The 27,374-nt window shown below is 41.7% G+C and overlaps 3 protein-coding genes across 3 annotated transcripts; 2 read left to right on the forward strand and 1 right to left on the reverse strand.

Annotated features, from left to right (window-relative positions):
- Positions 1-2,700: 2,700 nt before the first annotated feature.
- LOC142887132 (uncharacterized) lies at positions 2,701-9,385 on the forward strand. The gene is made up of 6 exons (XM_076024481.1): positions 2,701-2,936; positions 3,231-3,308; positions 5,169-5,207; positions 5,420-5,581; positions 6,422-6,505; positions 7,221-9,385. The coding sequence occupies exons 1-6, from the start codon at positions 2,838-2,840 to the stop codon at positions 7,683-7,685; spliced, it is 927 nt and encodes a 308-aa protein (XP_075880596.1). The 5' UTR covers positions 2,701-2,837; the 3' UTR covers positions 7,686-9,385.
- Positions 9,386-9,865: 480 nt separating this feature from the next.
- On the reverse strand, positions 9,866-18,380 carry avil (advillin). The gene is made up of 19 exons (XM_076024478.1): positions 18,239-18,380; positions 17,970-18,044; positions 17,424-17,620; positions 17,230-17,338; positions 17,033-17,143; positions 16,291-16,496; positions 16,116-16,194; positions 15,463-15,561; positions 15,191-15,344; positions 14,973-15,073; positions 13,723-13,860; positions 13,452-13,610; positions 13,161-13,340; positions 11,852-12,000; positions 11,623-11,767; positions 11,314-11,502; positions 11,162-11,233; positions 10,911-11,015; positions 9,866-10,649 (listed from the first exon to the last, which is right to left on the reverse strand). Exons 1-19 carry the CDS (start codon positions 18,296-18,298, stop codon positions 10,536-10,538), a joined length of 2,442 nt encoding a protein of 813 aa, XP_075880593.1. The 5' UTR covers positions 18,299-18,380; the 3' UTR covers positions 9,866-10,535.
- A 3,051-nt stretch (positions 18,381-21,431) lies between these two features.
- On the forward strand, positions 21,432-26,765 carry olfml3b (olfactomedin-like 3b). The gene is made up of 4 exons (XM_076024484.1): positions 21,432-21,619; positions 22,276-22,561; positions 24,196-24,986; positions 25,862-26,765. The coding sequence occupies exons 1-4, from the start codon at positions 21,521-21,523 to the stop codon at positions 25,937-25,939; spliced, it is 1,254 nt and encodes a 417-aa protein (XP_075880599.1). The 5' UTR covers positions 21,432-21,520; the 3' UTR covers positions 25,940-26,765.
- The last annotated feature ends 609 nt before the right edge of the window (positions 26,766-27,374 follow it).

A 27,374-nucleotide genomic window follows, 5' to 3' on the forward strand; every position in this document is an offset into this window, starting at 1 on the left:
AAAAAAAAAAAAAAATCTCCCTAGCCTCCAAAACACAAAACTATTCTGCACGAGTCAAGTTCAGAAGTTCTCCTCAAAGACCACACACACATGCAAGTATGCTGGGAGAAAGAGGTCTCCCTCACTCTCTCCCCTGTGTGCGTATGTGTGTGTGTGGTGTGTCGTGGTCTAGTCCACAGGGTGTTGTGATGCGTCAGTGCAGTAGTTAGAGGGAAGGTGCATGCCAGCTTCCCGTCAGCCTGTTACCTCTCGCTTTCAGAACTGCATCATATTCCATATTCCATAAGTCTTTTCCTGCCAGTACACTGTCTCTCCACCACAGAGACTCCTGCCAGGCCTCCTTGTGGCACACATGGATACTGGGGCCTTGCGGCAGCAGTGGGCCCCAGGGACATGGTGTGCAGGCCCACCCTGGTGGACATGCCCTGGCACCTGTCATCCACTGCTGCGCTGGCTTGTGGGTGAGTCTGGGAGGACAAAAGGCTAAGGAAGCACACCCTGACAGAAAAGCAGTGTGTCAGCAGTACACGGTAGGCGGTACTCTGGCAAACTGGAGCTCCGGCAGCCTCCTGCAACTGTTGGTGAGTGTTGGTCGTCTTGAGTCCCCATGCCACTGGATCACTCTCCTTCGTCCTTTCAGAGGTTTAAGCAAATTTATGTCTACATATTAAGTCCCCATTAGGCTGATGTATTTTTAGCACTGAAGAAACAAAACAGCATGTCTCCACTTATACATCACTAATATGTTATTATCACTTCAATCATGTGTGATGTAAGATCTTTCCTCAACCAATACACTTCAACAAAATCCACACGCATGAACAATATGAGCAGTCAACAGACAAAGGCACTACGCAATAATCCCAAGAAAACCAAAAAAGAAAAGCGCTTCATCCCACTAATTAACTCACACATGCACAGTCAAACCAACAACACAATCAAAACACAATCAACAACTAGTCTAAAATCAACACATTCATACTGTCCTAATTAAGCATGCTTTTGAAGCCTCCCTTTCTTTATTAAAACTAAATGTATGCTTGAAATGTAGAATATTTGACAAAACAGCATCAGACGTAGCTCATCAGCCAGCGTCAGATACTTTCCCTACACTTCCTGTTGTTCATTGATTGATAACCGACCTGAACTCTCCTCGTGAATGTTTAGGATCTTAGGCCCGTCTAATACCGCCTCCCAGAGGGCTTTAAACTGAATTTGCAGCTTCCTGTAACATATGTTTTCATTTCTTCATGTCTTCATATCTTCATTTCCTCATTCCTTCATTTCACATGTCATGTCTTTAAAAGCCCATCACTACTTCTTAAAGCAAATTTTCATGCAGTGTCTAATTCACACGTCTTGCCGTTAAGAAGATATGGGCCCCCTTTTCGTTTATCTTGCACCGTTATTTAGCTTACTTAAACATTACTAACTCAGCTATACTCATTTTTACCCCCTCTTCTTTCCCAGAAGTTATTTCTCTGAATTTCATTGTGTTTCTCTATTGTACCTCGCCCCATTGCATTGCCTACAATGCAATAAACCCAAATTTAGACGAGGCGTCACCCCAAACACCAACACAACCATGCACACCCACACAAATTATCTTTACGGTGTGGCCACTCCACAAGCACACAATAGCTTAAACAAACGAACCAGCGCCCCTTAATGTGAGAAAATGCTCACCTTTTCACCCAGCTTGGTGCGGGAGTAGGTGCGATGAAGCCGTCAGCGATGAAGCAGGCTACAGCACGTCCGGAGTCTCATGAGTGGTTTGTCACGCAGCAGTTATGTGTAGATAATGAAGGAGTCCTCGTTGATACCGACTTGATTACAGAAGTAAGTTTATTCCATTGGAATAACCAGGCCCCGGTCCACCTTAGGGAGGTCTCACAGCCATTGTGGACAGCTCCAAAGATACAGCTCCAACACCACAGGTATATGTACAGATTTAATTAATAGATGGTCGTTGTTTTGAGAGAATGTACACGACTGTGTCAGAATAAATAGGGTTAATGGTCACATGGGAAATGTTTGTATGGGGATGATCACAAAGAATATGTTAAAATATATTGTGTGTTGTATGGGGCTGCACACAAACCTTTCTTCAGAGTAACCGTTCGCTTTCTAACAGGGGGGTGACCCTCCAGTACAAACTGCTTCATCTAAATTGACTACATGTTTTCTCTGTTTCCTTATACAATCTCTCCTAGCGTTCGTCTCAGGATGTATCAGACAATACACAAGGAAAAGAAGACTATACTGTCGCGACTATATCGTCTTTAAGTCCATTCTGTTTTAAAATTAGCGCTGTAGAGCTTTTCCTTGGCTGTCTGACGTGTTCCAAAAAGGTCCAGAACATAAAGAAACGCCTAATGGAAAAGAAACAGTCAACGGAAAATGTCAAGCCTCGTAAACGCTGCTGAGGCTAATTAAGCAATTTATGGAATACAGGTGTTGGGGAACAAAAATAAAGGGCTACTTTGGCTCCTACGGGTGTTTTATGCAATAAAAACCATTTCAATATATTACTTAATATAATCATGAGGCATAAATAATCTTGCAACCTGTGGCGCGCCTTGTGTTTGCCTGACTTTTGAAAAGCCAAACACTAAAAAACAAATGCCATACCATCGCCCTCACCCTGCGAGTGGGCGGAGCGAGGGCGGGCTTTAAGCACTTTTTGGCTGCCCTGGCTTGCCGTAGTGTCAGGCCTGGGCGTCGGCGTCTAACACAGCTGCGTAGGAAACAAATCGCACAACAGCGACACTCACCTCGGATACACGGGGGTGTTTCTTTCTCTAAATAACAACTTCACAAACACAAACACAACAAACATGCTTTCAGTGGCTCTGGAGAGCAACGGCTCGCCCAAGAAACGGACATTTTCTCGGGGATTAAGCGAGGACGAGTCTCTTCGCAGCATTATAAAAGAGGTGAGCGAAGAAATCACACCGTCTTTTTTTTTTTTTTTTTTTTAATGTCTCGTCTTCTTTAGCAACCACATTTTACATGTTACAATGAGAATATAAATACATTGAATGCTACGAGCATGAGCAGTGGACATGTGTAACCTTCTGAAACTGGGATAGAACAACAGTTGTCGACTTTGGCTCACAATGCTCACAGCATCGGTAACTTCCTGAATTGTAGCTAAGCTGGCTAGCTGCTCTTGGCTTGTTGTGATGCCGGGGCTCCTCCACCTGACGTCCACTTTGGTTTTTCACCAGACTGAGAGTTCCTCCAGCAGGCGTCCAACACGGAGTGAGAGCCGAGCAGGCACCCTGAAGAGGAGGAGTGGCAGTCAGGTAGGGGCAAGTCAGCTGATCACACTGAGATTTCTCCTATCAACATTAGACTTGAGTCCCAGGCAGATGCGCAGATACAGTGTTGTGATCGCAGTGATATTTTGTGATGTCAATTCAGTCAGACTTATTACATTAATTTCAAAACAAATAGTGCTGAAGGACTGCTTATACGGTAAGTGTGCTTGACGTTTTAAACTAAACACTGATTAGTTTAGTTTTTCCTTCCTCTTTTTTCTGTGGGAAAAGATTTCTGTACAATTTCTCAATTTCCGATCGAGTGTTTACAAAATGTCTGTCGTTGACTGACAGTAACAGCAAATAGGGATTTTTCTTTCTCAAATGCGTGATTGAATTCCCCAAAAAATAAACCTGATTTTAGAGATTAAAGATGACTTCTCAATATTATCCTGAACCTGGATAAAACTAGTATGCTGATAGATAAAACTAAAGAATAAGTGATCTGCGCAAAATAATTTGCATGCTTGTTTTTGCATTGATTTGCCTCCAATTACTCCTGTTTTGTCACTCGGCTCCAACCTTCTGTGAATCTTCAGCAGTATCTGCTTGGCCTGCTCTTAGAATGTTTGCACTCACATTATTCCTTGTTTTAAATTTACCTCATTGTTTCTGAAAGTCACGGTGCTGGACGGGAGTGTAGCCGAGAAACTCCTCTGTCCTCTAGCCGATTGGTGTAAACAGCAGCTCCACCCGATCAATCTATCTATCAGTCGATTGATTGATCCATCGTGGTGGCCGAAAAACATTATTAACATCTGGCACATAGGTTTCATTTGTTTTTGTTAGACTGGCCATTAAATACAGACAAAACAAAATCATGATGCTAGCAACAGATTGGAGCCACCGTAAGGAGCTTTTTTGTCGTTTTCCTTAAATAACAAAAGAAAGACAAGAATTTTACTGGACTTTGCTCACTATGACTCGTTTTGAATGAGGGGTCTTGATCAGACTCAGTGTGATAAGATGGAAAAAGACAACATGGGAACGGCCACTCTTAATTGCAGAGGTGTGAGCATATTTGTATTGTCTGTTGGTATTTGGCAACCGTGACTTGTCAACCGCAGTCATGCAGGATCAGGCGTGTGTGAGTCAGCAGGACGTGGGATGCACTCAGATTCTGCTCGTCTGCAGAAGTCATAAAAATAAATCTTCATAATGCATCATTCATGAACCACTCAAAAAGTACGAAAAGTCGACAGTTATTGAAGCAGTGTCATTGGTTACTGCTGGACCGCATGTGTTTTTAAAATAGTCTCTAGTACTAGTATCATGTAATGTGAGTACTGTGTTTTAAATACACGTTAGCAAAGCAGTACTGAAGTCGAAATATTTGAATTAATAAAGAGCACATTTTTTGTCTTAGAATAAAAAAGAACAGTGAATGTTATAAGGACTGCAGTGAAGCAGTGTTGCAGAGAGTTGGAGATTGATTGATATTTAGCAATGTTTTTATATTTAGCAATGTTTTCGGTGGCATTATCAAAGACTAAGCACACGGTCTGCTGTTCTTATCAGACATACTGTCCTTTGAGTGACATTATCAAACACGATCCTCTGTTATTGTTGTCGACAATGTCACATGCTGATAGCTGTGACCTCAGTGTGTGACTCACCAGATTGTGTGAAGTTGGCAGATCAGCTTCTTTTGGGAGAAAGAGAGAGAGGATGACGAGAAAGCTTTGAAATTTTGACTTTAAAATGTGTTTTCTGTGACTACGTGTTAACACAGGGCACTGCCTTGGTTCTAAACAAAATGTTCAGAATCTCAAGTTGGCCCCGCTTTGACCTAATTACATCACTTCTAGTGTTATTCACAGTAAATGGATGTTTGTTCCTTTTCAGCACTCTGAGCAGGATCTTTTCATGGGAGTACCAGAAATGGTGAGTTTTTGTAATTGTTGTCACGTCAGTAATTATGATTAGCGATTAACATTATCCATCCATCCATTGTCACAATCGCTAGAGCTCATTTTCTCTCACCAATGGTGTAATTGCAGTGAAGCCTGACGTGACACGTGCCCACCCACTTACTGCCACGCATTGTTACCCTGCCCACACTGAAGCTTTTGTTTTTCCTTATGGCATGACTGTAGCTGGAGCTGCAGGCCAGCTATGACGAGGTGGTGCAGGAGCTGCGTGGGCTGGAGGTCGAGCGAGAGGCTCTGTTGTTCCAGGTGGATGTCCTGCAGGACACTCTGGAGGGGGTGGAGGAGCTGCTGGCTGAGGCGCAAAGAGAAGCTGGCCAGGCTGGTTCGGTATGTCAAAGATACTTTTGGACATGTACGCTAGGCCCTGACGGTCACGCTAAACCGACGTGGTCCACGTCAAGTCGTAAAATACAATGCTTCCCTTCCTCACTGAGCCCTGTTTGGTTAACAGTTACTAATTAATACTTAGTTATCTGTACAAAATAATTATTAGCTTGGCAGATTTTCGCTTCAGTCTAAGCTTTTCAGTTTTGTCGGAACTGGATCTGTTTGCAGTTGAATTGTTTGGATCAACTAAATACAAAATGATACTCGTCAATGTATTTCTAGAAATCAGTATGCAGTTATTAGGGCTGGAGTGATGTATTGATGGATTTGGTGCTTCACTCAGTTAAATTATTTGTAATACACTATTTCTATAATCTTTCTATTTCTATAATTGCACAGGCTTACATTTCAATTCAAATTTGATTACGCAAGACCTTGCTGTTAGTTTCTTTTTTTTAAATTTTATTTATGATTTTTTTTGTTTTGTTTTGTATCGTCTTATGGCACAGATAAAAGCATGCGTCTTCTCATGAGATGCAGGCCGTATGTAGTTTACTCCCTCTCAAAGAATGGATTTCTCCATATTAAGTCGACGTTTGGCCTCTTAAACAGTGTTTGGTGAAAGGAAAGTCTATGAATAAAATGCTGCTTTCACTGTAAAAATCACAATGAGCAGAATGATAGAGAAAGAAATTATTAACTCATATCAAAACAACCAACTACCAACTGTATGTTCAGCATATTGTTTTCTGATGTAAATTAAGACACTGACACGCTGCTGCTGCTGCTGCTGCTGCTGCTGCTTCCCACCCATTCTGACTGTGTGTTCGCTGGTTTTAGGCGCTGGAGCAGGAGAGGCAGGCCAAGAGGAAACTGGAGCGCAAGGTCTGTTCTCTAATGCAGGAGGTGGAGAGATTAAAAGAGGTAATGTGACAATTCAGAGAACCTTACATAACCACAGAGCACCACACAGAATTTTTTTTTTTTTTTTGAATTTATGTATGAAGATGTGAAATCTTATGAAAGAGGTTATGCAACGGTAGCATTGTCACGTCACTGAGATCATGAGTTATTGGGAATGGTTTTTCTTGCCACGTTGTGTTAATCAGCATCTTAGCAGTGGTGCCTTCACTTCCTCTCCTCATGTTTGGCAAATTAAGAGTTTCAGTGGAATTCAGTGATAATGATTAATTAATCTTTCTTGTTAACTTAATACTGTATAGTCTCTATCTTAAAGGTGTGTAATATTTTGAGATTGATGTGTATATATATATGTATATATATATGTATGTATATATATGTGTGTATATATATATGTATATATGTATATATATATATGTATATATATATATATATATATATATATATATATATATATATATATATATATATATAAGAAAACCGTTCTATAGATAGGAGTAAGTAAGTAAGAGTGTACACTTTTTTTCATGTATTTATGGACTGTATATTAAGCTTTTACCAATATAAATCATATATCAGGCCAAATATTACACACTGGAACTTAACATGAGAGAAAACTGTGAAATCCCACATTTGAATGTTAACCTTTTGTGATATTCTGATATTTTATTTTGATTATTTTTCTTTTTTCTTTCCTTAACGTCATGTCTGTCCATAGGAAAGCAACAACAGTCCACCTGCGCCTGTCGACGCACCAGGAGACGCCGAAGCCACAAGACGAGGAAGAGGTGCAGAAACCGAAGAGCCGCCGCTTTGCAAGACCGGGCCGGGGCAGAGCGACGAAGCAGCGGACGAAGGCAGCGTGTTGGCGAAGCTGAAGCAGGTGGTGAGCCAGTCGCTGAGCCACGTCCCCTCTCTGGCCCTGGACGTCCCGGCCGCTGCCGACGGGGTCCTGCAGAGGCCCTACGACAGCGGCAGCACGGCGGCGGGCGAGCGAGACCTCTCTTCAGCCGAGCAGAATGACACGGACAGCCTCAGCGCCTACGAAGACGCGTCTGCCGAGACCCCCGAGCACGAGAGGCTGTACCCGGGCCAATCAGAGAGCCTGGAGCTGCCACATGACTCGGACCACCACGACGATGCCCAGCAGCCGAAATCCCCTGAAAACTGTGTCGTGTCCTAATTAGCACCACCGTTGTTGGCCTGCTTGTGGCTGTAACTACTTTCTAAATCTTCCACTAGAGGGTAAAAACAGATACAAGATATTTATTGAGCATCAGGGGTGAAAAGCTATCTAAGTTGAGGTTTTACACATTATTGCGATGTATGTTTTTTTTTTTTCCAGCAAACGGTAAAAGTGGTTGCAGTGAAAGGTAAGAGGAGTTAGCAGACTAGTAGTGTTGGATTTATTTGTTGAGAAAACACCAACAAAAAAACAAACCAAAACGTGCATGTTGCAGCTTTTGAGTGGATTTAGTCATTTTATCTTTCGTACCTTCCAGGTACAGATAGCAAAACAAGGCGTCACTTTGAGGCTCTAATCATTTTGATAAGAAAGAAATTACAGCAGTAAAGAATAGAAATTCTTTGTTTTTTTCCCACTGGTACGATATTTGACAACAGCAGTTGAGTTGAGTGCAGTTCTTAAGCAACGTAGAAGCGTTTCACTTGTAAATGGGAGACAAATGAACTCAGGAAACCAGGCGGGTCACTGGCTGGAGGTCCAACCGTTCCAACCACTTTATATTAACGTCCAATTATTCCTTTTGAACATTTTGACTTTAAAAAAAAAAATATGCTCCACGCTGCTTTGACCAGTTACCTCTTTTAGACACCGTTTAGAATTTTAGCTGCCAGGACAGCAGATTAACGTGTGGACAAAACACAGTTGGCTCAAAGGGTATTTTCTTCCCTGTTGTTTTGACATTGACATCATTGCACGTGGGAAACGGGAGACAATCTGAAGGTTTCAGATTTTTGTCTTTTTTTTTTTTTAATTATGTATTTATTTTTACTATGAGATTGCTCTTTGCTCTGCGTCTCACGTAGGTCTCTAGTAGAATGCATGCAGGTATTTTTAGGACACGTTAAGATTTGAAGGTACTGATACTGTTGGGGAAACACCACCTGTTTACTGCCTTTGCTGACCTTTTACATTTTTGTACGACCGTCCCTATTTTTTTCTAGAACTCTTTCCGTTTTTCTATACATTTGGGTGAAATTCCTTTAGCTGCATTTGCACTTTGAAACGGTTTTATATGGCGTTATATTGATGTGCCAGACTACATAATAAAGACAACATTCCCTTTACAACACATTACAGATAAGTCATGGGCAGACTTGCAGGCACCGCTGTGCATGCTGGTACTGTACGTTTTCGCATCTGCTGTGAAAGTTGCTGAAACGTGAGTCTCTTTAAAAGTCTTGTATTGCTGTAGACACTTTGTATTTGATCTTTTTTTATTTTAAAGAAATGTTTATCTTTTACAATGTTCCAGCTTTTTTTATGCTTGTAACAGCCCCTTTCACGTTGAGCAACATTTTGCATGAGCACCTAAGAATGTAAATCTATATCCAGACTGCCCGTATCTGCTATTTATAAGTATGTTCACACTGATGTTATTCAGTGCTTTGTTTAAACGTATTTACTCTAGAGATGCCGTTAAGAAGAAGAGGATTTTTTCAACTTTTTTTTACGTTGATGTACGTTTTATAAGTTGAAAGCGAACATGGTGCCCAGTCAGTCTTTGGCACATGGTCATCTAGTCTTTCATTTTTACATGGTACTGTTAGACATGTCAAAACTTGACTCTCTGTTGTGCCTGCTGGTTCCACAAGTTGCTGGTATGTTCCTGCCACCATGTTACTGTATGACTGGCAGCACCGCTGTTAGCCACATCTTAGCGACACAATCATTGGTTGTTTTTGTTGCTTTAACTTCACTCAAGTCTTACGTTTGTGATGATTAAAGCTGTCAAGTTCTGTTACCTTCTGTTCAGTCGGCAGTGAAAATGACAACTAATCAGGCAATCAGATGTTTTTTCTAATCTAAACCTGGTCTTCTCAGTGTCAGTTGGTGTGTGTGATATTTTACTTATTTTACGATGCTTTTACTGAACTTTGTAAAAAGAAATGTTCAGCAGCTAAAGAAATACATTTATATTCTCTGAAATGACATTATAGACATATCAAAATAAATGGAGGGAATAATCCTTGATGTCTCTGTGTTATTATGTGTTGTTTTGGAATATTGACTTTCCTGCAAGACACTTCTATGCACCTTTAAAAACCTTTAACCAGTGCAGGATGAGGAAGACAATGACTGTCATCTGTTTAAAGGCAGCATTTCTTCACATTGTCACATTTCTCCTTATATTACCTATGTTAATGTCATATTAATAATCATTTTCATACGATGAAAGGTTATTTTTAAGATAGAATGAACAGCTGAATTTATGCCCCTTTAGACTCATGCATGCTGTACATGGCTTTGGACATACACGTTATACTTGCATTGCCTACACCATGTACTTACATTGAATGCACTACTCATCTCTGTTGCTATCGTGACTCACTACGCATCTACTATTCCTGGCTGTAAAAGGTGAGGGGTGTGGTTTTGAGTGTTACGTTGTTTCTCCAACAGACGGCAGTATTGGCATTGTTTTCTGTTCACACCATAAATTGGTTCTGATGTTTTTTTTTTGTTTGTTTGTTTTATTTGAATTATTATTCATTTTCAAATGAATGTTAAACACCTGTCAATTTTAATTTTTAATTATGTTCAATTTCCTTTTCTTTGGCTGGACCTGAAGAGGTGAAATGTTAGTTGTTTGTCAAAATCAGAGACAAACACAGCAGAATAAACTGTTTATTTTTCATAAATAATCAAGACAATCAAGTTTAAATAATAAAGATAAGTTTAACAGTGACAATTCAACGCGTCTAACTAGTTAACAGATATGTCAGGGAAAGTGATTAGACATTGATTGTAGTAGCAAATATGGCATTAATAAAAAAAAAAAAAAACTCATTAAAACATTCCCTTTTCTTTTTTCATGCTCAGTTTTTTCCAGTGCGGCAGATTTGCAAAGTCGTCTTTGGTCATTCCAAAGATGCCGGTGAAGTCCTGGTCAGAAAGATGTTTCTGAAAATAAAGATGTTTTGTTTATAGATCCATTATTACCAAGAATTATTTTTTTTTCTTCTTTTTTTTGCGATATTATATAGTCATAAAAGGAGACATAAAAAAAACAAAACAAATGTATTTAGAAGACATCTTTAAACATGTAATAAATACATTAAAAAATATATATATATCTAAAGTTAATTTAATTTGAAACACTTGGGCTTCGTACAGGCCATAACAAAAGAAACAGCAGCTATTCTTGGTGCGAGGCACACTCACCTCTTTCTCAGCTGGGTCAACACCTTCAGGCAGCTCCCCCGCGAGCTTGTTGAGCAGTTCATCTGGAGGAAATGTTTTTTTCTCTCCTTGAGCACAGTCCAGCTGCTGTACATTCACAACATTGGGGTTTAAAGTCATTAATTGTTGTTTTCTTTGAAATAGCACTTTTTCCTTGGTTTGTTATATTATAACAAATATATTATAAATATAACAATTGTTATATTTCTGAAATCTATAGTGTGTAAACTTACTAGAGCAGTAACACTGACAGGTGAGGCAACATCTCCCAGCTGCCTTTTCAGCTCCTCGTAGCTCTTCCCTTCCTTTAAGAACACCACACCCACTTTTGTCAGCACATTTTCCAATGTTGCTGGTGCGTTTTCTTGAGAGTGGAAGGACTTACACTCCATTTGGTGCTGTCCCAGGCTGTGAACCATCCAGTGAAGGTCGGCGGCTCAAACCCCTGTTTTATCAGGATGATGGGGGTGTCTGGGTCTCGGTCACCGGGGTGGGTGTGTAGATACTCTCTGCTTGTGACCACTGCTTCCCTGTGCTCAACCTCATTGGCCTCTTTGCCGATCCAGAGGAACACCTGGAAGGAGGAGTGCAGTTTCCAAATGATGCCTGGCTCTGAGAGAATCAGGTCAGTCACCTGTCAGATAAAATCCGTCTGAGCAAACTGCTTCTTAGCACTGGAGGACGTTCACACTACCTGGTCCCATGTATCCAGCAGCATTATGTCATCCTCGCTGAGGTCATCCTGAGTGAAGTGTGTCACCTCGGTGACGATGAAATGGCCCGTCTTATTGGAGCATTCAAACAGTCGTGGCTGATGATCCAAAACTGCCAGCTGTAGTCTGCCGCCAGGGAGTCGAACCAGCGTCAGCGTAGCACGATTACCTCGCTTCAAAGGTCGTTGTGTAACACTTTTTTAACGTCACCTTTTGGAATTGGCATAGGGAGCTTTCCCTCCGAGCAGCTCCCAGAATTCAATGGGCTCCTGACCCTCTGCTACGATCTCCTCCGAGCCTCTCTTAGCAATGACGGAGCTGAGCTCCTTTGCCATGGCTCTCTCATCCCCACTTGAACCCTGGAAACAGTGACACCCACTTCAAAGGTCCAGTGTGTAATATTTTGAAATTTTGAACCTGCAACATCAACTGGTTACAATTTAGGCCAAATGTTACACACTGGACCTTTAAGTGGATCATACTTTTGGATATAAATATATGGTTTTGATGAGACTTTATAACATAATTAAAAGTTATTGTACAGGGGAAGAATTTCTGCCTCCTGGTCAGCAGGTGTCGCACTCACTCTTGCGTCACTCAATAAATGTGGTCTATCTTGCTGTGATCTGTTTTATGACTACCAAACACTAACAATAACCACATGAACTAGTAAGAGGCAAACATTTGCAACTTGTGCCATTGCACTTGTGCCAACTTGTGCCTTCAGTTAGGAAACATTAACTATTAACTTACCTATTTTCAGCAATTAGGCTGGCTGTACACACACACACACACACATATATATATGTATATATATATATGTATATATATATATTTCAAGGGTCTTGCTCCCAGTTAGCTGCCATCTTCATATATTCATATTCAGGGTGAATGCTCGCGTATTCGAATAAACCAACGAAGAGGAAGGTGGACAAGGTATGCAGATTTGGGTGTGCAGGCCACTGTAGTTCACTGGCAAGCCCAAAATGTAAGCACCTGATGTCGCTCTTTCTTCTTCAAATTCTCCAAATATTACACACTTAACCTTTAGGACTGCTGTGGAAATGATGAATTGGTATAAACCCTTGTCTTGCTCCTTAGTAGGTTTAACGGTATTTCGATACTTCGATAGTCCAATGTACCTGACAAATTCTCCAATTCACCCAAATCCTGGCAACACCCAAATTTCTGAGGCCTGATATCAGCGTAGTTATGTTGTTGGCTCAGAGAGCTTAAACAGTCTGTCAGCCAACTTCCTCAAATGTAAATACAGTATTATTAATGTTTGGACCCAATACATGTTGTTACATAACTGTTTTACCATTCTTATTGTTTAACAAGAAAAAAAAAGACTCTCATTCTGGACGTTTCTAAAAGATTTGAATATGTTTGTTTTTTTCTTAAAATTGTTCTCAATATATTTTTTTAAAAATGGCGATGAAGATCTGGATCTAGTTTTTACATGGTGCATTCATTTATCACTTTTTGCAGGTTCTGATAGTAAGATCATTGTTTCTACCTTTCCACACCACAGATATATTCCAGACTGGTTCTTCAGTAAGAAGACATCATTGGAGTTGAGCGAGGTAGCCAGGGCTGGAACTTCAATAGCTTTGGTATTGGACGGGTCAGAACCGTGGATCTGGAACAACCTGATTGGTGGTTCTGGATCAGTCGACCCTTTTCTAGATGTGCCGCCCTAATTACAAGATTAAAAGACTTGTATGAAATCTACATGTATTGACAACATTGTGGATAAAGTCAAATGTTTCTGAGGAGATTGTTCAAGAATATATTTGTTGTGTAGTACCTCAAAAATGACCATTTTCCCCTTGAAAATCGACATGAAGTGTCTTGGCTCTTTACCCATCGTTAGTCTGACTTGCACTGGCTCACCACCGTGCTGCTGGTCCAAATGCACAGCCTGGAACGCTGAGGCTGCCACTTCATCTTGAGTCGCGTGGCGTCCCTTAAAACAGTCAAGTGCTCAAATTCACGCAGGTGCAATGACTCGGAGGAACAATGGGAGGGGCTAAACCAGGGGGCGGAAAAGACGATGGCCACTCAAGGTAGTGACTCACCTGCCATATGTAGAGTAAGTAACACTTCCTGCTGTGAACCAAGTAGGTGTACAAGATTAGGTAACAGTCTCCTCCGTAGAAATATCCAAACCATTCAGGATCCACAGGGACGAGCTCCAGATCTTCGACCCTCCACACCTGAACACACACATACAGAGTCTGACCTTGCAGGCATCTTAACATGTCCATTGCATCAGTTTAAAATGCAATTTTCTAGTATGTCAGCAATAGCACTCTTCTAAAATAAGCAATTCTCTTTTCAGCTTCATTCCAATGTGGTTCCTGAAAAAAACATGGGATGCTTAGAGTTCCAGTTTGGTGGCGACAGATAGACAGATAGATAGACAGATAGATGGAGGGATGGATTATGGATGGATAGATAGATAGATAGACAGATAGATAAATAGATAGACAGATAGATAAATAGATAGATGGAGGGATGGATTATGGATGGATGGATAGATAGATAGATAGACAGATAGATAAATAGATAGATGGAGGGATGGATTATAGATAGATAGATAGATAGATAGATAGATAGATAGATAGATAGATAGATGGAGGGATGTATTATAGATAGATAGATAGATAGATAGATAGATAGATGGAGGGATAGATAGATAGATAGATAGATAGATAGATAGATAGATGTATAGATAGATAGATGGAGGTATGGATTATAGATAGATAGATAGATAGATGGAGGTATGGATTATAGATAGATAGATAGATAGATGGAGGGATAGATAGATAGATAGATAGATGTATAGATAGATAGATGGAGGGATGGATTATAGATAGATAGATAGATAGATGGAGGGATAGATAGATAGATAGATAGATGTATAGATAGATAGATGGAGGGATGGATTATAGATAGATAGATAGATAGATAGATAGATAGATAGATAGATAGATGGAGGGATAGATAGATAGATGGATAGATAGATAGATAGATAGATAGATAGATAGATAGATAGATAGATAGATGTACTTTGTTAATCCCAAATTGGGAAATGGCAAAGATGTCATGCTTTTAAATCTATCTGGAACTGTATTATTTTCAATTCATTGATTTCTAGTGGCATTAATATCAGTGACTGATGATATTTTTTTTGTCAGGGTTACTTTTCAATCTCCGTGTGTTAACATGACGTCAGCAAACCGAAGCACACTGGTTCCATCTTTGAACCTTAAAAAAATATCCATAAATGCTCTTCACAGTAAAAGAAACCCTAATTGTCGGTTACCTCCACTTGGCCAGTGCCGTTGTCCACCAGTCGCTCTTGGGCAGCGACTTCCGGCATCACGTGCATCAGAGAGGCGTCAAACTTCTCCTGTACGATATGGGCTGAGTCGTAAAGAAAAGAAAAAGAAAAATGTTGATTAAGATAAATAGTGAAAATAAATAAACTGCGACTGTTGTTGGTCTTTGTCCTTATTTTGTGAACCTCAAAATCACACATACCCACTTTCCCTCTTGTGTGCACTTTGCCCAGCCCTTGTGTTTGCTCCTTCACTGTCCACCTCTGAAACAGCTGTTTGAAAAGCGTCGACTCGGCTCCGTCATTCACCGTCTCCACGTTCGTTGTGATTGGGTAGTTTTTGGCTTTGATAAACTCCTGCAAAGTCCAGCAAGTTAAATTATAACATTAGAAAACTTAATTTTTGACCACTTTCACCCAAATTCCATTCCATCGAATGTAAATATGTCATTCCCAAAGGAACTGATGCACTCACCAAAGCTCGGGCCATGACGGCCTGTCTCTCAGCCCTGTTCGCTTTCTTTCCTTTCCACACAAATACCTTTGCGCCTCCCTGATCCAAGATGTAGCAGTCCTGTTGGATTATTGAAATTGGAATTAGATGTTTTTTTTGTTTTTTTTTAATGGACATTTTGAGAAAATAAAATATAATCGAGGTACAATTAGGAATCACCACCCTACACACACAAACAAAACAACAACTTCAGCAAAAAAAGAACAAAAAACAAAAAACAAAAAAACAAATTTCACTTAAACCTCATGTTTAAAATGGATAGGAAGAAGTTGTGAGTAACTTTTCTCGTCCTGTCCCCTTTTTCCATCTACTTGTAGTATTCAGAGCAAAAAACAAAAGAGCTACTTAACCTTGTACAAGAGGTGTTACATGATTTACGAGCCCATAGGTGCATTAGCTTAGAATCAAATCAGCTCATACATCTGTTTAGAGTACTGCAGAAGACAACAAGGCAAAAGAAAAACTAGACACAAGACATTCCGGCTCTATCTCTTATGATCTGATGATTAAGATTTTCGACAGCTTGAAGCGTCACTTAAGATTGATATGGAGTTAAAATCTTGGAACTAAACGAGTCAAACAAAGGCCAGAGCAGGAAAAAAAAAACAACTCACATCATGTTTGAGGAGGTCCTGACTCAGCGGTCTGGTAGCAACTTCCGTGACCCTCATTTGACCTTCAGCATCGGACACACTGACACATAAGAGAGGACAAATCATGAGGGCAACATGCAGCACTCAGCATGGACGAGGAGGAGTCGTCATCGACAATGTTGAGCGAGGACCTCACTGGTAAAGTGTGAGTTTGGACTTCTGTTCCTGGTCTGCGGTTGCATCAGGAGCTCCCTCTGTCAGCTCAGAAGATCTTTGTCCAAGAACTTCCGTCAGGATCTCCATGTTCTGAGGGGAGTCGCTCTCTGCTTCACCCTCGATGATTCTGATCTCCGCCCGACCTCCCCTCTCTCTATCTCGGATGTCTTTGGCCAGCAACATGCCCTGGGAATCAAAGGTACAATGTAAACATTGAAAAAAAAAAAAAGAACTAAAGGGAAGATTTAAAAAAAAAAAGTGTTCAGTTTCAAATGAGTCAGAAAAAGCTCGTATCATTGCAGATACAAGCAATTCTATAAAACCACCAATTTTACACATGCTATAAAACTGGATTGAATGAGTATCCCAGGACTACAGCTGGCTACAAAACTTTAGCGTCAGTCGCAACTTCATGGTGATTTTTACTCAAAATTACACCAAGTTGGAAAAAATTGACTTTTAAGTCTATTTGTTGTTGTTTTTCCACTAATGACTCAGGAAACCCTTTTCGAACTAGTTTATAACAATTGAATATAGAGCTCATGTCTGTATTGATAGCCAGTGATTTTTCTGCCTTTTTGCAACCAACTTTGCCGGTTTCTGCAGGCCAGCCGATAGAATGCAGGTTTTTGGTGTTCTGTCTGTTTATGAAGTTCTGTCAATCTTTCTATGCAGTCAATGGTTCATACACTCAAGCCTTGATGCCGACACACAAATCTTACCTTAAGCTTTTCCTGTCTGTTACTTTTGGGTCCGTTCCATTGAACAATGGTCTTCCCAATGTCCAGCAGAAACACATCTCCAAGGTTGAAGCTCTTCCAACTCATCTCCACCTGAAAGATGTTTCAAAATGAAGGGTCCAACCCACACCACGCCCCCTGCCCTGACCTGGAACACGGCCGGCAGTCACTGTGCTCACCTCTTTAGCGGCCACTCTTTTCTTTCCCTTGACATGAAGCAGTCTCTTCACATCGTAGCTGTTGGTTTCAGTGTGCTTCATGCCGGACGCGACCCCTCCTTTCTTAAAGCTGAGGGAGACAGGATGGTGGACAGGATCTTAATGCTTCCTGTAAAACGCTCGACCTGCCGTCAGAATGTTTGCTTTCCACTCACATTATCCCTTGTTTGAAGTAACCCCTAAATGTGTCAGATTCATGGTTCTGAACCTCGCGGTGCTGGACAGGGGTGCAGCCTAGAAACTCATCCAGCTGAATGGTGTACACAGCAGCTGCGCCCTGTTCATCCTGGGAGGACTGAGAGCCGATCCAGTAGTGGATATCGTAAGACAGAGCGCTGCTCACCTTCTGAGTCTGGAGGAATGCATGACACATTAGTGGAAACAGCACGTTGTCTTCATTAACTCTCTTTTGCTGTGTCCGTGTCTGTCTGTCTGCCTATCTATCTTTCTATTGACAGTGGTTGCCAAAGACATTATTAAAACAACCTTCATATAGGTCTTAGACTGGCCATTAAATACTGACAGAACAAAGGATATATCGACAAAGACATTGTGATGCCAACAACAGAGTGGAGCCACCATATGGAGACTTTGCTCATTTTCCTTATATAACATAAGACAAGCTGAAATATCTATCTTTATTTTCGCACAGCAGTGGAGACTGTTCACTCATGATGATTCAGTATTCCTCTCACACTTACAGACAGAAGAACGTAGCAGTCACCCTCATAAAAGCTCCCATAAGACTTCTCTGGGATTTGGACCAGCTCCATTTTCTGTTGCACAGTGGGAACAAGAGCCTCATGAAATGATCACAAAAATCATGCCTATTAATTTCCACTTGGAGCTATAGAGTCCCCCCCCTCCCCCACTGAGTGCACAGCTGAGTGTTGCCTTTCTGAAAAATGTCAGTCCACACACACAGTTTTACATTTGTGATTTTGTATAAGCCGCTGTGAAATAAAATTACCTCAACTCTCCAGATGATGATCCCAGTGCGGTGAGTGACTGCTCTGAACGTGTATTCCATGTTGCTCTCAGTTTCCAACAATGAATCTGGAAAAAGTCGCTGCTTGTTTTTTGGTTGCTTTTTGAGAATTGCACACAATGCAAAGATTAGCCAGCACCTGATCATCAGGACCTCACTCCTTTTCCTTGTATGGTTCCCGAAAACATTTGCCTGCGTTTGCATGTTTCAGGGTCTTTCAAAGCTTTCAGCCAATTGGCTCAGAGAGACACTCGGTCCTTCATGCAAATTATACTGCAAGAAAAAAAAGGATTGACTCATATTCAAATGTGGACATTGGTCCATTTTGAAGGGTACAGGCAACGCTCCGTCACTTACCCACCACACCTGCATGTGCAGGATCCACTGCTTGACACACAAGGGGGCTACAGAATGTAAACATCCATCTATCATAGTCATAAAAGAAAGGCAATAGCAGCTGATGTCATAAGGCATCATTAGAGCAGCGGATGAAAGCCTTGCGCAAACACCAATAGTTTACACCTAAAACGAAATAATATGGTGACCTGACTTCAAATTACAAGTCTAGAAGCTCCAGTCACAATAGCTTTCAGCTGGTCTTAGTGTTAAAGAACCAGTCCATGTTCATGTCTGTTCAGGCTCTCAGCTGTCCAAGGTGGCCATGCTGCTTGAGTTTGAGTTTATGGGGCAACCGGACTGGACCAAGAAAGAGAGAAGTCCTGCCATTTACAGCTCAGCTCTTGAAGACCTTTGGATGGGGGAAAATACCCAGGAAGCAGCTATAAGGTGCCCTTAAAAAACACAGAAGAAGACAAGAAGAAGCACCTCTTTGTACTTCTGAAGAGACAAGAGTGGATGCGGTAAAAGCAGCAGCTTTAACTGAACTGGGTGGTATTTTTACACCAGAAACGACATGCTCGTTGTGACAGACCGCCGATGGCCACAGAGTCTTGACATGCAACTAGATTTGGACTCAACAGCTTCAATTAGTTTCGTACAAGTCCAACTGGCAGAAGAAAACTGTGATTGGTTGGCTTTGAAGACAACCACATGGAGATGGAGTTTTCTGGATGGGCTTCCCCTTTAACAAAATAATTGGCTTTTTCCCATCTAGATGCTTGAAACAACAAATACAGGAAACACAGAATCCACAATATGACAAAACCTGTTGGACCGAATCAAATATCATAAATGCCCCACCGATGGCTCCCACCAAAAGAAACTTCGCAGTTCTGAAGTAACAGCCTGAAATGTCGACCATCTGTCAGTTCAAATGACCGATTAAGATTGAAAATAAAAAATAAAACGTCCAGTCCTGTGGTGGCTGGACCGGAGCTGCGTGCACAGCAGCACAGTTCTCTTCTGCTCACACAGGAAGAAGTTATGGCAACCCATATTAAACGTTGTGATACCTGATCAGCAGTTTGAATTTTGAGCCCAGTTGTCACTCTGCCAAACGTACCCACAGGTTTGTGCGCTGCAAAACAAATGGCGTATGTTTGTGTACTCCGAACACAAACAAGCCATTATGTTTGCTAAACTTCGACAAGTGTTGGACATCCTGGTGGCCACAGACCGCCGTGTCATTTGAAAAACCTCAAAGCTACCATGCTATGACCTCTTTCTTTGAAAAATAAAAACAAAATCTGTCCAGGACCACATACTGTAAATGCCGTTTTTTGAAAGAAAGTCCTTTTTGAAATAAAGACGCTGTGATGATGATATAACCACTTTTCTGACCACTTTTCCAGTGGAAGAAGAGTTAAATAAACGCAGCCCAACATGCAGCAAAGGTTTGGAAGACGTTATGACATTTTCCACAGATGTGCAACCACATGCACGCTTTTTTTTAATGCCCCAGTCTGCAGTCAGAAGCAGTTAGAGAGTTGACTAATATAATATATACATATACAGCAAACTGTATGTATATGTATATATATATATATATTCTTTTTTTTATGTATTTAATTTTATATTTTAAATACTGAATTTTATGTTCCATTATTTTTTTGCATGAGGAAAAATACAGCGCGTGCAGTCAAGACAGTGAGAGTTATTTCCACCATGCTGACAGGTTTTTTTCTGGTGTCAAAATTTTGTTAAATGCAAATCAGTTACAATGTTGTTGATTTTCTAGAGTAACAAAACTCACAAGAGAACAACCGACAACCGTCAGCAGCAGCAGCAGCACACATGTTGGCCAGTAGGGAACCATTCAAGTCATGATGTGTGTGAGATGTGCAGGCCAGTAGGCAGGCAGAACTGCACTGCAGGAAGCAACACTTTACATCAAGAAATCTTCCTATCTGGCACATTCATGCAAAAGCAGCAGGTACATTTCCACCCTGCAGAAATGCGGCTGGGACAGACGCAGACGTACTGAGCGTCTCAAACAGCTAAATCAAGTGACTCACAGGCCTGTAAAAGTCCGAAGGACACACGGAAGGCATAAAAGCACAGCTTAACAGGCTCTGTTCTAAAAGAGGTGAGAGGTGATGTCATCACTTTTTTTTGTACAGAGTGGCGCTTATGACTACAGGCAAGACAGGAAACTGTCTCAACCATTTCCTGTTTGGTCACTAATTTACCTGCAGCAGAAACCTACTTCTAAAAAACAACAAGGCCAGACTTTCTTAGTTTGTTTTAGTTTAGTTATTCGTTACATTTTCATTTCTATTGATCCCTTAGGCCGCTCATAACAATGGCACATAACAATGATCTGTATGGGATTTGTTTTTTACCCAGAGTTGTAAAACTTCCCTGACAAATCCTCCTCTCACATGCCTGCTTTTCTGATTTGTGTTTACTTCTATTAACAATTTAAGACTTTGGCAATGTGATGCTAATTCATTTCATTCTTTTGAGGTATCGGCAAAGTAGATTGTGTATCCCCCCCGCATTTTTAAGCATATAAAAACTTAATGATGAAATTTAGAGTTTATTGACATCGGACTGTCATTGGCAGCCATTTGAAAAAAAATAAAAACAAAACATTGAATGACTTAAAAATTCAACAATAGCAATTTTCCAATTTTCAAATATGTACGTATCCAATTTGTCAGTCCGCTGAGAGGTCAGGCCTAAATATAATCTCCTGTCTTCCCTTGACTGCTTATTTCTGCACCAGATGTGTTTGGCTCCTCCCTCAGAGCTCAGTGAAACATTCCAGCCCACCTCTGGGACTCTGCTGGCTCCTCCACACTTTCTCACTGAGGTCCAGTCAAACTTTTTAACAGGAGCTTAAGAGACTTAGTTGACACTAAAATGAAAGGACTTGTTGTTCTGGTTATGTTGGCCTGCCTTGCGACTGCGCAGCATCAAGCGCTGATTGACTACTTGGAGCGGCGGCTGCTTGCTATTGAGGTAAGACTCACTCTTGCTCCCTGCCGAGCCCTGGGCTCCAAAATCCCTCGGAGAGGAAACTTCCATGAAAAGGGCAAAGGCAATGGAATGCAGATGTGACCGAAATGCTCGGAGAAGCCGCTGTATTTAAAAGAAAATAAATGGCATACCCCACAGGAAGAATGTGGAATCTGTCACGGTGAAAAAAAAATAGCTTTTTAGATCTCTGAGAGATTCATAGATGCTGCACAATTAATCTATAATTCATGTTATTTCGCTTCAAATCCTTAGATGTGCATTTTTTTTTTGTTGCCATTTAAGACTTTATAGATCATTAAGAGGCAAAATCCCCCCTGTAGCCTTCCCTCTACAGAGGGGTCAGAGGTCATATTAACACACGGAACACAGGCGGGAGGATTAATTCTTTTGCTGAATGACATTTTTAGCAAAGTGACTACTCGCCGCGCTACCTGCTTATTATTCCTTTCCGCCTCGGCCTATTTACTGAATAAGGAAGAACCTCAAATTATGGGCTTTGCTCTGTGACTGTTACTCGCGGTTCCTGCGAGTCAAATCCAAGCGATGCAGGTGAGAACCTGCAAACTTCAGCTTTGCCTAACTTCAACGCACACACGCGTAAAAAAAAAAAAATCTTATCTCTCCCCGTTATTAAACAGGATCGGATCTCCTTGTGGCACGAGCAGACGGCCCGCTACGCCTCGGAGCTGCGGGAGCTGAAGCAGCAGATGGTGGCGCAGCTGGAGAACCTGGACAAGGAGAAGGAGGTGCTGAGAGGCAGCCTGGACAGCGTGGGGACGCGGGTGGACCGGGTGGAGCGTGAGCTGGACTACCTGGAGACGCAGAACGGAGCGCAGCCGTGTGTGGACGTGGACGACAAGCTGATTGAGCAGCAGGTGACCCTGGTGAAGGAGAAGCAGAAGGCCAAGTACTTGAAACAATCGGGTGAGGTCACATTCCTTCATAGTCAATTGGTTAAAAAATAAACAACAACCCAACAACAACACAAAAACACAGTCATAATTCATGATTGACATGAAAACACTTACGGTTAGTTTGAATTGACCACAAACTAATGCACAACTTACATTCACAGTGATGATAAATCATACAAAAGAGACAAAAAAACGACTTCAAGTTGGTGTGCTTTTCATAGTTTCTCTCGAAAAAGAAAAATACTCACAGAAATAAATGTGTGGTTTTATTGTGGAAACTTCAGAATTAATCCCGGAACATCCAAACACATGAATCACAACCGTAACAAGGCAAAAATAAATATGTGAAACAGTCACTGGCAAAGAAAATGGGTTGTTTTATTTGGAACCATATTGCTGAGAGAAAATGGGAACATTTTGAACATTATTTTTGATAAATGTTGTTCAGTTGTCTCCTCCCGACAAAGCGATGACAAAATGATCAGACAGTCATAAATGACATTGCTAGGTGAAACTAGGTAGTTGCGAGTTTTTAACTCACAACTGAGTTTCTACTTGGCGTGTAGGATGTGTCACTAAAAACAAACCCACAGAACAAGGCCGGAGCACCGTCCTGATCTGGTCATGCACGCCTGCTGGAACGTCGACAGTTCAGCTTCCTGAAGATCTGAAACCAGCCAATGATGAGAAGGGCTTGGCGTGTTGACAAGGTGTCATAAATAACGATGGATGAGGGTCTCTTTGTCCCCTCAAAGAGTAATGACGATAGAAATGACTCCAGGTTTGACCGCTGTCATCTTACGCTGGTGGGATTCAGAGTGGTGTTGCAGATAGTCGTCATAAACAGGTCCGCTTCTCTTGTTCATGGCATTAAACGGTGAGCGAAGGACATTTTTGAAGATACAAGCGCCATCATAAGAACTGCAATTGTTGAATTGTTGTCAGATGGATGGATGGATGGATAGATAGATAGATAGATAGATAGATAGATAGATAGATAGATAGATAGATAGATAGATAGATAGATGGATAGATTGATAGAAAGATAGATAGATGGATAGATGGATAGATAGATAGATAGATAGATAGATAGATAGATGGATGGATAGATGGATAGATTGATAGATTGATAATACTTTATTTGCCAGACTGGTTGAAATTTGTTTTGCGCCCATTCAGTTGCTCCATTGAGACTTAACACGTAAATCCAACATTAATTGTCCATAGTGTACAATGTAGTGCATTACATCACACACCACACAACATAAACATCCCTTCACCTCCTAACTTTGATCTAGAAGTTGCTTTGGCGTTCAGCATGTGGGTTGATTGATGCACAAAATCGTTTTTAAGTTTTAATCTTATTAAACTCTGAATCAGCATCTTGATGTTGACAGTTCATATTCTGTGTTCAAGACGTGGCTATTGTTAAACATGACATAACTAGCCAACCTTGATATGCTGAGTCGTGTACTTTGCATTTCGGCTCAGCAAAGGGTCAGACATGGCGTGGCCTGCGTTCAAATTTTGGCTCCCACTTCACGGAGGCCAAAATGTGTTTGATTCCAGTCACTATCTGACTGCCAAACTGCCAAGTGAAAACTGCTCCTGGTTTCTTCCGTTCGCCCCCCCCCCGCCCCCCAGACTGCAGTGACATGATCTCCAGCATCAAGGCCATGAAGATACTGAAGCACGTCGGAGGGCCGAAGGGCACGTGGGCCAAAGACAGCGGCCTGGGCTCCGGGAAGGTCTACGTCTTCAACGGGACGGACGGCGACACCGTCAACGAGTTCCCCTCCGTCCAAGACTTTGCCCGCTCGCAGGGCGGCTTGTCCCCGTCCACGGAGCTGCGGCTGCCGTCCCGCTGGAGGGGGACGGGCCACGTCGTCCACCGCGGCCACGTCTACTACGTCAGCCGGTCCGCCGAGGAGGGGGAGCCGAGGGTGATCAAGTACGACATGAGGAACGGCACGGTGGTCGACAGCGCCGTGTTCCCAGCGCGAGACCACGTGCCCGTGTACGGCCTCAGCCCCGACACAGTGGTGGACCTGGCAGTGGACGAGGAGGGCCTGTGGGCCGTCTACGCCTCGCGCCACGACCAGCGCCACGTCTCGCTCGCCAAGATGGACGCCGACACGCTGGACGTGGAGCACACGTGGGACACGCCGTGCGCGAGGGAAAACGCCGAGGCCGCCTTCGTCATCTGCGGCACGCTGTACGTGGTGTACAACACGCAGCAGCCCGGCCGCTCCCGCATCCAGTGCGTGTTCGATGCCAACGGCGTGGTGGCCGACGAGGAGGCGCCGCTCGTCTACTTCCCCAAGCGCTACGGCGCCCACGCCAGTTTGAAGTACAACCCCAAGGAGCAGCTGCTGTACGCCTGGGACGACGGCTACCAGATCCTCTACAGGCTGGCCATGAAGAAGAAACTGGAGGTGTGAGGGTTGACCAGGCGTCCATTTCTTAACACACACACACACACACACACACACACACACACACACACACACACACACACACACACACCTAAACCTAATTCAAAACTATAGCAGTTTGAACTGCTGGCATTCTTAAAGGTGCAGTGTGTAAAATTTGGCTTGATTTATGATTTTTATATTGGTAAAAGCTTGACATACTACCCATAAATACACTAATAAAAGTGTATACTACAATTAAAGTCATCTGGTTTTCCTAACCTTAGAACTTTTTTTTCATTTTTAGAATATACATTAATCATCGGTCTTAGCTGCCATCTTGCAGCACTATATTTCTAAGGAAGCCTGATGTGGACAATCCAGCTGCCTTTCGTATTTATGGTGAGCACTCGCGTCTTCAAACAAACCAGCGAAGAAGAAGGTGGACAAGTTATCTAGGTTTGTGAGCGCAGCCCACCGTAGTTCACTAGCAAGCTCAGGAGAGGGAGAAGGGGTTGAGCGAAAGAGCACTGCAATCTAAAATGTAACCACTCGATGTCACTGCTTCTTCTTAAAATCTCAAAATATTATACACTTTACCCTTAACCAAAAGGTTTCGCACCGACGTGTTCGTCGGATGAGTCTAGACCAAGGGCGGCTAAACTGTTTGGAGTGTTTTGGTGAGCCACCTCATTGGAGAAAAAAATACATATCATGGGATGAGGAGGAAACGTGCTTTAATGTCTATTGAAATTTAACAAAAGCATTACAACAAAATCTGAGTCTTTGAAGCCCCCCCCGGTTTTTAGCTCTATTGAAATGACTTAACACACTGAACAAATGGATGAAATACAGCTGTTTTCTGACTTACTGACTATTATTATGATTTCTTCAAGTTCGCCGATCCGGGTTTCCATAGCTTAACGGGCCGCAGTTTGCCCACGGCCATTCTAGACCCACTGAGACAGTCGTAACAACGTTCAACCAACGGCGTGATAACATAAAGTAAATAAAACAACATCTTGTCGACATTTCTTTTTTTTCAAATGACAACGGAGGACAGAGAAAAAGCATTCAAGTCCCTCCCAACACTGATAAATTGACGAACCTTCATTAGTGTGGGTTCCACATGTAGGGTTGTAGTGCTGCATCTGTTTCACACAGCTAATGTTAATGTTTGTAGTTATGAACCTTTCAAGATCTTGTTGTTCCCATATGTACAGTAGTAGAATAATGTTTTCGGACACCCTTAAAATTTTACTAATTTCTTCTTTTTGTGTACTTTAAAAATGTTTGGCTGCATCAGAGGCAAACAAACAAACAGAAATGATATTGTTTTTCATTGATCATGAGAAAAAAAAAAAGAATTTTTTTTTTTTGTAGTTCTTGTAGTCTGGATGTATTGCAAGTGGCGTCATCTTCCTGAAACATCTACTGTAGTTCTGAGCCGGACGGAACGGTGCACAATGCAGTACGTGGGTAAATGTTGGTGACTGCACTGAAATAAACTGCAAATAAAGACTTAGGACAGATTTCTACCGCAATACAGTACATCACAAAAGCAATTTCCGAATGAGACTTCCACTCGCATCGCACTGCACTTCCTTTTCACATTATGGTGCCTCCTGCTGCATCAATTTACTGTACTGTACTGATGACATAACTTCCTGCTAATGTGTTTTGTTTTTTTTCTTTCCATGCAGTATCTAAGAACCCTTATTCCACTTAATGGACGGCTTTTCCTTCCATCTCTGCCTCTCTTTATTCACCATCAAAATAAAGTAAACACGTGAACACTGAGAGTTTGTCCGTTTGTTTTTCCGACGTCATAACAGACTTTGCCGTCTCCACTGGCAGAATTGAGCAATGCTTTTAGTCTATAGTTCTAACATTCTTTCTAGTGTACCCATTGCTTGGAGGCGAAGCAACTGATCTTATCCAATGACAGTTTGTTTGAAACTTAGTTTATTGACCATAAATACCTTCTGAAATCCTGGTGTCATCAGTCATAGGAAGTGCAGTTTAACTTCAGGAGAAATGCTGCAGATTTTAAAATGAATGTGTACTAAACACATCATTGTCTTTCTCTGTGCGGGTGGCCTTTCAACAAATGTACATGATGTGCATACTGTGGTAGAAAAAAGTTTTTGGACACCTCATGCATTAGTGATTGGACTAAGAATCAGCCTTAGGTCTTCGAGTTGCAGATCATTTTTGTGTAGTCACCAACATTTTCCCACATGCTGCACTGTGCCGCACTGGATTCCAGCTCACTACTGGATTTCTAAATAAACTCCATGTGTTTGCGTGCTTCTGATGCAGTCAAACCTTATGAAAGACACACAAAAAAAAACCTTTGGCAAGTATTGAATGAGAATAATTAGGATTGAGTAAAAATTGAGGGTGTCT

Source organism: Nelusetta ayraudi, unplaced genomic scaffold, assembly GCF_046127955.1.
Source record: "Nelusetta ayraudi isolate G7.1 ecotype Tasmania unplaced genomic scaffold, CSIRO-AGI_Nayr_v1 ptg000017l, whole genome shotgun sequence".
In the NCBI taxonomy this organism is placed as follows: domain Eukaryota; kingdom Metazoa; phylum Chordata; class Actinopteri; order Tetraodontiformes; family Monacanthidae; genus Nelusetta; species Nelusetta ayraudi.